The sequence below is a fragment of the Schistocerca piceifrons genome, chromosome 9 (assembly GCF_021461385.2).
Source record: "Schistocerca piceifrons isolate TAMUIC-IGC-003096 chromosome 9, iqSchPice1.1, whole genome shotgun sequence".
Classification (NCBI taxonomy): Eukaryota; Metazoa; Arthropoda; class Insecta; order Orthoptera; family Acrididae; genus Schistocerca; species Schistocerca piceifrons.
The window spans coordinates 103,371,179-103,383,372 of record NC_060146.1 but is presented as its reverse complement, the minus strand read 5'-3'; the positions used below and the strand labels follow the sequence as shown (position 1 = coordinate 103,383,372).

At 39.2% G+C, this 12,194-nt stretch overlaps 1 protein-coding gene across 1 annotated transcript in view; it reads left to right on the top strand.

Annotated features, from left to right (window-relative positions):
* Positions 1 to 12,194, top strand: part of LOC124716926 (X-ray repair cross-complementing protein 5-like) — a 132,283-nt gene that overhangs the window by 17,196 nt on the left and 102,893 nt on the right. Inside the window, exons 2-3 of the mRNA XM_047243504.1 lie at positions 1,344 to 1,466; positions 11,752 to 11,860. Of these exons, the coding sequence (XP_047099460.1) occupies positions 1,344 to 1,466; positions 11,752 to 11,860 (232 nt within the window). The remainder of the gene's footprint in view (positions 1 to 1,343; positions 1,467 to 11,751; positions 11,861 to 12,194) is intronic.

The following is a 12,194-nucleotide window of genomic DNA, read 5'->3' as shown; positions in this document are numbered from 1 at the left end:
TGATTCCGTATCCCCTTAAAACTATGGAATGTTGAATAAATAAATCAATAAATAAAAAAGAGAAGATGACTATAAACGGAACAAGATAATAGGAGGAAGATGAAACTAGCACAGTTGGTGACGAAAATATTTATTTATGTATATATAAAACACTGAAGAAGAGAAAGTGTTAAGATGACAGACGTAAGTGATAGCTAACAAAAGGGACTAAACAATGAAGCATGTGGACCATATAGGTGATCTAAATGATTAATGGAAAATCTCATATAAGATGTGAAACAAATACTAACAAAGAGATAGAGGTGCTGGCCAGTACTTACCTCAGCTCAGTACAGCCGATAGATACACATAAAACAGAACTGAAAATTTACATTCCTAGCTTTCGGAACTTTGTTCATTCATCAGGGAGGAGAGAGGGGAAAAAGGGAAGAAGGGAAAGTGGATTCAGTTACTCACAACCCAGGTTATGAAGCAACAGGGAAAGGTAAACAGGGAGGGTAGCAAGGATGGAGGCATGGTTGTCAGAGGGAAGCCAAAGATATTCTACTGTAAGTACTGTGCCAGCTTCAAACCAAAGAGGATGCATACAGAAGTAAAGTATAAAGATAAACACAACTATGTAGGATGAAAAGATGCGTGAATGGCTAAAGAGGAGAAGACTGAAGAGTGAATGGGAGTGAGGTTGTTTAACGTAGGTTCAGTCCAGGGGGATGGCGGGATGAAAGGATGTGTTGGAGTGCAAGTTCCCATCTCCGCAGTTCAGAGGGACTGGTGTTGGGTGGGAGAAGCCAAATGGCACATACGGTGTAGCAGGTTCCTAGGTTCTTGCAACACCCACCTATGTAGGGAGAAATGATCATCATGATAAAATAAGAGAAATCAGGGCGCATACAGAAAAAATTAAGCACTCATTTTTCCTGTGCACTGTTCAAGAGGGGAACAGTAGAGAGACAGTTTGAAGGTGTTCATTGAACCCTCTGCCAGGCCCTTTATTGTGAATAGCAGAGTAAGCACATAGATGTAGATGTAGATCTGTCAATAAAAAGCATTGTTAACCGTGGCTGGTTGCTGTTTTCTTCTGTGCAAGAATGACCTTGTAGCCTACTCAGAAAATATCACTGGACAACCTCCAAAAACTTGTGGATGGAGATTGGGTTTACCCTGTATGTCTAGTGATTTATATATTTTGTTTAGTAATTCACAGACTGCTAGAATTCAGCCATAATCATCATATCTTACATTTGGTTATTTTTCACAGATGTTTTTTCCTGCAGTACTGTTACTTTATTTAACTGTGTGATTAAAAATCCTCATTGACAAATGAACCACATTTCTGTCAACAGGGGTAAACAGTTCACGACAATTACATTGGTGTTGATTAGCGACTGTGCTGGTGATGTTGATGACCAACATGTTGATGGAATAATAAATGAGTTGAATTCCATGAAAGTTTCGTTTGTTGCCATGTAAGTATATTTCACCACTTTTTGTTAGAAAATTGTGTATTACGTAAGCACATTGGACAAAAAGTTCATCATGCCCAAAATTCATCAGACTAATTTAGTGTCAGTGTTACAGTGGAATTCAAAAGTTTTCCCTGTGTTCCTAGCCATTTCATCTACTGCGTATTTGTTGTGCACTACTTCATGTTTTTTAAAAGATACCTAGTAGTACTTTCTTCAACATACTAACTTGAAACGTGATATTTTTGGATTTTAACCCTTCTGAGACATCATGCTTATTAGAATTAGCATTAAGAACTTTTTCTTTTCTACAAGGATGGTATGATGCATTAACAAGAATACAAAATTAATTTTCTTGAAGCTGAGGAAGAACATGAAACAACTTCTTGAGCATATCGACGCTCATCTGTACTCCTCTTAGATTTAAAAGTCCACAAACAGCCTTTGATGAAACCTACTGTGGTCCCAATGTGTATGACAATCAGGTCTTTTCCTTTACCTGGGTGAGCCTTGTTTCTGCTAGATAACCCAGACAGAGATGCTGATTTTGGGGATTTATAGTGTTATCTACCCAAACACTACTTCGGGTATGTCGTGCACTCAGCCATGTCTTATCCAAATAGTACATAGTCCTTTCTTCATCTCTCAACATTTCAGTAGTTTGTAGATAACGCCGCCCCCGTAAAATGATATCATTGCTGTCTTTTAACATGCTATTGCATCCACACTGAACATATTTAAAATTAATTTATAAAAATTTATAAAATTAATTTATAAGATTTAGATCTCCAAAAATGCCCGAATCTGGATTTTCGTTCATGGCAGCAAACACCTGTCAGTTGTTAATAGCTCTTAAAAAAAAAAAAAAAATCGTATACTTCCTTCGTAACACATTTCTGCTGTAGTCATCAACACTTTCTGGAAGCTTCTGTCATGGTTTTTCTTTCTCAGGAAATTTCAAAGAGAGTGTTCGGCCTCATACTTACTAATCATGCCATACACTGAAAATCAACCAACATCTGTAGATGCAGCTGTTTACAAAACAATATCAGTCATTGACAGCTCTGGAGACAGCAGCTCCTTCACTACACATTAAGAGCCATGTGTTCGTCTGAAATCATAATGGCTTCTTCTTTGATCGCTTCTTGGGTGGACTTAAAACTGACATGTTGACCTCACTTGCTGTATCCACATCTTTTAAGGTGAAGCGTACAATCAGATTGTTCACTCCTCTAAGGCAGTGCTGTGGTCACACGCCTCGATCTGTTTATGGGCCGCCTCTTGTTTCAGTGAACGTAGTTTATCATTGAGGATGACCTGAATTCACCATGAAAGAGAGTCCACAATTTTCTTCATGGATTCCATAACCAGCTGAAGTCACTCACTGAAGAGCCCGTAGAACTACCAAACAGCTATGCTTCACTTGCCGTTCCAAATGGTCCCAACAAGTAATACACTCTGCCCTGATTGTGTAAAAAATCAAACTCTCATGTATGAAATAGCTTCAAATGTCCGATTACTTTAAAAAAGACATGTTGTGAATATTATATGTGAAGCATGTAAAACATTTCTGACTGAAGAGGCAAAATCCTAATATATTGATTTTATTTAGTTTGGATTATTTGCCCATAAACTAATGAAATAGTTTCAGGAAGGTTTGAAATTATTTCTAAAATTTGTTGGAAGTTGATAAGTGCTCTCAATATCAAACTCTGGTATCCCGGCCCAAAGTGTTCTAGAGCCCGCCAGAACACATGGACCTAGACAACAACCGCTAAGTGGCACTTCTAATATTTGCGAGAACTACGAAGGAACAAAATAAGGGTGTGTTGTGCAGGAGTAGGTGTCAGTTTGAGGGATGGAGTTCCACATCTGTTGCACTTGGTTCGTCAATACAGGGACAGTTAATGCTTTTTTGGATGACGATGGAGTTGTCATCTGATGGATGTCCCGTATGTGCTCTATTGGAGACAGATCTGATGATTGAGCAGGCCAAGGCAATACGTTGACGCTCTGTAGAGCGTGTCGGGTTAAAACAGCAATATGAGGGCAAGAGTTATCCTGCTTGAATACACCCTCAGGAATGTTATTCGTGAATGGCAGCACAATAGGTCAAATCACCACATTGATGCACAATTTTACAGTCAGGGTGCGTGGGATAGCCACGAGAGTGCTCCTGCTGTCGTATGTAATCACACCCAAGATCCTAACTGCAGTTGTAGGTGCAGTGTGCCTAGCAAGCAGACAGGTTGGATGTAGGCCCTCAACTGTCCTCTTTCTAACCAACACACGGCTATCACTGGCACCGAGGTGGAACCAGGTTTCATCAGCAAACATTACAGACCTCCATCCTGCCCTCTTCTTGACACCACAGAAGTCACAAATGGTGGTGGTGTGGGGTAAGTGCAATGCACGCTACATGATGTCTCGCTCAGAGCTGTCCTTGAAATAACCAATTTGTAACAGTTGCTTGTGTCACTGTGGTGCCAACTGCTGCTCAGATTTCTGCTGCAGATTCAGATGCGCCAGAGCCATACGCCGAACCCAACGGTCGTCCCTCTCGGTAGTGTCACGTGCTCGTCCGGAGCGCGGTCTTCTTGCAACCGTACATTCTCGTGACAGTCACTTCCAGCAATCGAGTACAGTGGCTTCATTCCCGCCAAATATTTCTGCAGTATCGCAGAACATACATCCAGATTCTCGTCACCTCTTACACAACCTCGTTCAAACTCAGTGAGGTGTTAATGATGGCAATTTTGCCACCTTAAAATCATTCTTGATTAACATCAACTCACCACATTCAGTCTAACACTCACAACTGTTATGGCATTTATTTAAAGCAAACCTGATTTGCATCCTCATAGGGGTGCTACTAGCACCACTCTTACAGGACTGGCACAAAGTTTGAACAGACATCCTCGTCCAGATATAGAAACACACCTACCAACTTTTGTTCATGTTGCACAATTCCTTCTCGGTGTTTCAATTTTTTTTCTCATCAGTATATAACTGGTGGATTGTTGAATAATGTATTTATATGCTTCAACCATTGTCAGTTATTTTGATGCGGGCCTTTAGTGTCTCATTTTCTTAATCTAATTCTATCCTTATCACCTGATGTAATTCAGTTACATTCTATTTTCATAGTTTTATTTTTGTATTCATCTTATGACCTCTTTTCTAGTCATAATCCACTCCATTCAACTGATATTCTGAGCACTGAACCATCTCTGACAGAATTACAATGTCATCGGAAAACTTTAAATTTTTTATTCCTTCTCCCTAAACTTTAATCCTCTTCTCCCTCTGGTTCTTTTACTGCTTGTTCATTGTACAGCATCGAATAACTTGAGGGAGAGGCTAAGACCCTACTCCTTTTCTTACAAGGAGACGGCACAACCGTGGGGTCGGGGATTTGTCCGAAATTTTGTGTGGTGAAAGAGGACCTCTAACACCTCAAGTGGTTAAAGTATTAGGACGCACTACTCTGAAAATCCCGGGAAAAATCGATCCAAAGTTTCTTAGGTGCCATACGAGTATAAAATGTTTGTGAATTGCCGAGCCACCGTCTGTCCTAGATGTTTAGGGCTCGGACTATGATGCCAGAGATCTCGGGTTCGATTCCTCCTCTGGCACTTTTTTTCTTCTGTTTCATTTTCTTTTGTTATTCCACCAATTATTCAGAAAGTTTCCCAAACCTACATTATCTTTAACAAATTAGTTACATTATTGAATAAAAATTATTTTATTTATGTCCAACAACACAATTCATGGCAGTGGGTTTTCCATTTTTCATTGTAAAGTATATTAGGAAAAAACATTGGGTTTTTAATCAGAATAACAAAGTCCATTGGGAAACATTCAATTTTTATACATATAATAATTATAAACAAGAACTACAGTGGCAATTATCATGAAAACAAACAAAGCAATAATTTTTGCGACATCTTAAGCAACATATAGAAGCAGATTATTTACAATCACAGGGCATTTGCAATAAATCTGTACAAAAACATGCCCCATTAAATTTACGAAAATATTTTGACTTTCTGATAATTTTGAGGCAAACCAGGAATATTGAATCATGTCTTGGAATATTGGTGACGATAATTGATGGTGAATTATAGAATGAATCTTTGTACAATCTTCCCGAATTAATTTCGTGATTCTCCTGTAACAATGCACTGCAATTTTGCAAGCAACAGAAGAAAAAAAAATGTGGGAGGAGGAATCGAACCTGAGACCTCTGGCGTAAGGGTCCGAGTGCTAACCATGTAGGCCAAACGGCAACTCGGGACTGGACCAACATTTTATACTCATACAGCACCTAAGAAACTTTGGATCGATTTTTCTCGGGATTTTCTGGGTAGTGCGTCCTAACATTTTAACCACGTGAGGTGTTAGGGGTCCTCTTTCACCACACAAAATTTCGGACAAATCCCCGACCCCACAGTTGTACCGTCTCCTTGTTAGACTCTTACAACTGCAGTATAGTTTCTGTACAAGTTGTAAATAACATTTCACTTCCTGTGTTTCATCCTTGCTATCTGCAAACATTATATTAGCAGATAAAACTTTGACATGCCCTCTAAAATATCTCTGTCACCTATTTACAGTGAGAATGGCAGCTAGGGCCTTGCTAGTGAGCTCCTCTGCAGTGCATGCTGTCAGTGTTTCACACACCATTACATCATGTAATCCTAACAGAAAAACATCCATAGCAGAAAATTCTATCAATCATATTTACCACACGATAGGACCACCTCTTCCCATCTGACGACGAGGGTATGTCTTATTCAGCTGCTTTTGATCATTGATCTCAAAAGAAGTTTGGTGCCCCGCACCACTTTCTCTTGCAGGCGACAGTAGGTACAGTCTCCAACAACTGTGGCAGCACACGTTTCCTTTGTAGAGACAAGCTTACACTCTCATATTAGATCAATTTAGAAACCATTGCTTGTGTGAAACTCAGCTTGCCGTTTTCTCACATGATATCCTGTGCACCACCCATGAAGGGCAATGGACTTATTCCGTATTCCTAGATTCCCAGAAAGCATTTGACGCAGTTCCACACTGGAGACTGTTAACAAAGTCAGAGCATGCTGAATAGGGTGTCAAGACATATGAGTGGTTTGAAGTTAATAACGAGCATCAAAAAGGATACAGGAATTAGTGAACACAGGGTTGTCATAGCGATATGGAATATTATAACCACCAAATCCTCCAAAAATAAATGAAAAATATACCTATTCAAAAAAAAAAATTACTTGACACCTTCCTGAGAGACAGTCTCCACTCCTTTCAAATTACCAATGTAAGTGTAAAGTGTAGTCTAGATGTGGCTCAGATTCAAAGAAATAGTATCGGCAGCAATTGAGAGAATTATACCAAATAAATTAACAAACGACGGAGCTGATCCTCCTTGGTACACAAAATGGGTCAGGACACTTGCACAGACAATGAAAACAGATGCAAAATCTCCAAGATTGGCGATCTTTTTCAGAAGCTTGAAACTTGGCATGGACTTCAAAGCAAGATGCTTGTAATAGTTTCCACAACGAAACTTTGTCTCGAAACTTGGCAGAAAATCCAAAGAGATTCTGGTCATATGTGAAGTATGCTAGCGGCGAGACACAATCAGTGCCTTCTCTGCACGATAGCAATGGAGATGCTATTGAGGATAGTGCTGCCAAAGCAGAGTTACTAAACACAGTCTTCCAAAATACCTTCACAAAAGAAGATGAAGTAAATATTCCAGAATTTGAATCGAGAACAGCTGCCAACACGAGTAACGTAGAAGTAGATATCCTTAGAGTAGTGAAGCAACTTAAATTACTTAATAAAATCAAGTCTTCTGGTTCAGACTGTATACCAGTTAAGTTCCTTTCAGAGTATGGTGATGCAATAGCTCCATACTTAACAATCATATACAACTGTTTGCTTGATGAAAGATCCGTTTCCAGAGACTGGAAAGTTGCACAGGTCACACCAATATTCAAGAAAGGTAGTAGGAGTAATCCACTAAATTACAGGCCCATATCGTTTACGTATTTGCAGCAGGATTTTGGAACATATATTGTGTTTGAACATTATGAATTACCTCAAAGAAAACGGTCTATTGACACACAGTCAACATGGATTTAGAAAACATCTTTCTTGTGATATACAACTAGATCCTTACTCGCACGAAGTGCTGAGTGCTATCGACAAGGGATTTCAAATTGATTCTGCATTCCTGGAATGCTTTTGACAATCGACCACACAAGCGGCTTGTAGTGAAATTGCGTGCCTCTGGAATATCATTTCAGTTATGTGACTGGATTCGTGATTTCCTGTCAGAGAGGTCACAGTTCGTAGTAATTGACGGAAAGTCATCGAGTAAAACAGAAGCGATATATGAGGTAGTGTTATAGATTCTTTGCTGTTTCTCATCTATTTAAACAATTTGGGAGACAAACTGAGCAGCTGTCTTAGGTTGTTGGCAGATGACGCTGTCGTTTATTGACTATTAAAGCCATCAGAAGATCAAAACAAATTGCAAAACGATTTAGAAAAGATACATATATGGTGTGAAAATTGGCAATTGACAGTAAATAACGAAAAGTGTGAGGTATCCACAAGAGTGTTAAAAGGAATCCATTACTTCAGTTACATGATAAATCAGTCAAATATAAAGGCCGTAAATTCAACTAAATACCTAGGAATTAGAATTATGAACGACCTAAATTGGAAGTAACACACAGAAAATGTTGCGGGAGGGCTAACCAAAGACTGCGTTTTATTGGCAGGACACTTAGGAAATTTAACAGATCTACTGAGGAGACTGCCTACACTACACTTGTCCATCCTCTTTTAGAATACTGCTGCGCAGAGTTGGATTATTACCAGATAGGATTGACGGAGTACATCAAAAAAGTTCAAAGAAGGGCAGGGTGTTTTGTATTATCGCAAAATAGGGGAGAGACTGTCACTGAAATGATACAGGATTTGGGATGGACATAATTAAAACAAAGGCATTTTTTGTTGCAGAGAAATCTCACAAAATTCCAATCATCAGCTTTCCCCTCCCAGTGCAAAAATATTTTGTTGACACCGACCTACTTAGGGACAAACGATCATCATGATAAAATAAGGGAAATTAGAGCTCGTACAGAAAGTTATAAGTGTTCGTTCTTTCTGCGCAGTATGCGAGACTGGAATAACAGATAATTGTGAAGGTTGTTTAATGAGTTCTCTGCCAGGCACTTAAATGTGATTTGCAGAGTATCCATATAGGTGTAGATGTAGATGTAAGTAATAGAAGCCAGTACATTGTCCTGAAAAACGACTGTTTATCAGAGATAAAGATGTCTTCAAGAGTGCCCTAGGGAAGTGTGGTAGGACCATTCTTGTTTTGCATATACAGAACTATCTGACAGGCAATCTTTGTTTGCTGATGTTGCTGTGGTGTACAGGAAAGTGTCACCATTGATGATGATGATGATGTTTGCTTTGTGGGGCACTCAACTGCACCGTTGTCAGTGCCCGTCACCATTGAGCGACAGTAGGAGGATACAGGTTGATAGATAGAATTTCTACATGGTATGGTGAACGAAATATTCCTCTAAATGCAGAAAAATGTAAGCTAATGCATATGAGAAGGAATAGCAATCCTGTCAGCTGCTAAACCAGTCAGTTATAAGATTTTCATCTGTCACTTATTGCTTCTTTCACTTCTGGGAATTTGTTGATGAGAATAATATCAGGTTACTCTGTGGTTTGAAATCCACTTTAAACTGTAGGTCTCCGTTTGACTAGCTCGGGTAAGTTAGCTCGAAGGTCGGAGGAAGGCATTGCACATCATCTCCAACACGACTGTGACTAATAATGCACTGATATGTTCAAAACAGTCTTGGGATTAATGACTGGTTTACCTCAATGTTCAAATAGAGTGTTAGTGGTGTACTACCTGGCACAGTCACATCAATTAAACATCCAGGCATGATGTTCCTAAACAACATGAACTGGAATGACTGACTAATGTCAGTTGTAGGGAAGACGAATGGTCGATGTCAACTTTTAGGAAACTGTAGATCATTTACAGAATACTTGTGCAACACATTCTCGAGTACTATTTGAATGTTTGGGATTCCCACAAGGTTGAATTAAAACAGGGGCGTCCAACCTTTTAGCTTACCTGCGCCATACCGAGTGAGGTGATGCAGTAGTTCAAACCCGCGTCCAGCCATGCTGATTTAAGTTTTCCGTGACTTCCCAAAATTGCTTCAGGCAAATGGCGGGATGGTTCCTTTGAAAGGTCACAGCCACATTCACTCCCCATCCTTCCCTAATCTGATGGGATCAATGACCTCGTTGTTTGGTCCCCTCCCCCAAACCAACCAACCTTTCCTGGACCACATTGGAAGAAGACGAATAGTTTTGGGTCACACGTAATATGCTTAATATTAACAATAACTACCAGTTAAGTATGGACCAGTCGGAGAATAGCATCATGTGGTGGGAGTTTCAAATTGAAAATATTTACTTTATCGTAACTTTACATAAATGGATTTTTTTTTTACCGATCATGTGATAGATGTTCACTACTTGGGCCGCATTGATACTTTCTTTGAGCTACATCCAGCCTGTGTTCCACTGATTTGATACCCTTGAATTAAAGGTTGACATCAAAGCAGTTCAGAAGTGTGTCAGTAGATTTGTTACCGGGAGGTTCGATCTGCACACAAGTATTATGGAAATGTCCTGTGAACTCGGAAAGGAATCCCTGCACTGAATAATTTGCAAAACACTAGTAAAAATCTGTTAGAGAACAGGTGTTTGGAATGAACTGCAGAACAATATTGTGGCCATCAACATACACCTTATGTAAGGACTGAGAAGTCAAGGTTAGATGTATCAGGGTTCATACATAAGGAAATAGAGAATTATTTTTCCCTTGTTCCATTTGTGGGGAAACAGGACAGGGAATGACTAGCAGCAGTGCATCGAAACCTCCACCGCACTCTTTATGGAAGCTTGTGGATTACGTTTGTAGATACTGATGTAACATGTGCAACTGGAGTGGTGTGGCAGCAAATAAAGTCCTATTATTTGAAATTGTGCAATATCAGTCAACAAATTGACAGAAAATGGTATTGGTGTCCTGAGACAGCTTGAGCGTATAGATTTTCATCTCTCCAAACACGGGCCTTTCAATGGTTTAGGACAATATGTCTCTCTGGGACTATATTAAAATATGGCTGTAATAGTTATGGATGTCTCGGAGGCCAGAGAAGAAGTGTGTGCTTTTACTTTCATGCCCACCGTTGTAGACAGTTATATGCTTCGGAAACAGCAGTGCCTGTTTCTTAATACAGTACAGTGACTGGGATTTTTAAATGAAACATTTAACCACATCTACTGCATTTGTTAGTTTCTCAGCACAGTAACACAATGTATGTCACATGTACTTTGAATGGCCTCTGGTCAATGCACAAATGTTCGTTAGCTGGTGTATTCCCACTTTGTATAAAACATTCAAAATCTGAATTTCATCCAAAGTATTTTGATGACCTGAGATGCCTACACAGAATCAAAGTCCCCTGAGCTTACATAACTTTAAGTTTGATAAACAGTTCAAAGTCAAATGGCAAAAATTATAAATTTTCTTAATTTTCAATAATATGTGTATCTTTATGACTCTGTAACGCCCAAAGTAATATTGCTACGAGGGTCAGAGTAGGGTTATCTGTTTCATCTGGATGAGATCTTAGTATGGTATGATGAACTCTTAATATTTCTGGTGCTTCATGCACTTTCTGTTGTGACTGCAGTTTGAAAAACATCTGTTAGGCAGATGCATGCTTTCGCAGTGGACACATAAGAACGTGACCCGCATTGCGTGTTTCCAGTCTACCTCGGCTACCTCCTACATCGACAAACATGTTTGTTAGCAAATCACCATGACTAACACTCTCGTACGATACTCAACAGTCTTGTAAAACTTTGAACCTCGATTTCTCGAAAGCAGATGAGAAGTGCATCATACTAGAGCAGCATTTGTCATATCTAGGTATGTACTGCAGCCGTGCAGAAGATGAGCAAACTCAGCAACCGATAGGTTGTATGCTCCCTGTGTAAGATGAAATTAAAAAAGTATGCCCTCATTGTGTTTAACAAATTCACTTTTTGATTATGTGTCTTAGAAATACTGCATGCCAGCATTTATTACTACGTCCTTGATGTAATCACTGACTGACTTGTGACTGCTGAAAATGATCTGTTTGTTTTTGTTCTTTAACACATAAAGAGGTCCAGATCTGATACCAAGTGATGAAGTTAGTTATGGTGATGAAAGCAAGAATCTGAAAATTGGTCAGTGTACATCAGGAGCTGTTCTGGCCAAAATAATTGATGAGGTGAGTGTGAACAATTTCTTTTTCAAGTCTCATGTTCAGTGTTGAATGCTACAACAACCATAAAAATTAAATATAATGCAGAACAAACTTAAACCAGTTAAAGCCCCTCCCCTCAAAATATCTGTTTCTTTTCTTAATTGATATTTCAAGCCGTGGCTATCTGATCACAAGAGAGTGACATTTATGTGATGTTATGTCGCAAACCACATGCAGGTGAGTGCTTAAGTTAACTGAATGCTTTATGTTATTAAGAAATGAGAAGAGCGTGTGTAAATTTTTGATGGCATAAACTATTGCACCAGCTGTTGATAAAATATCCAATAGTTACCAGTGT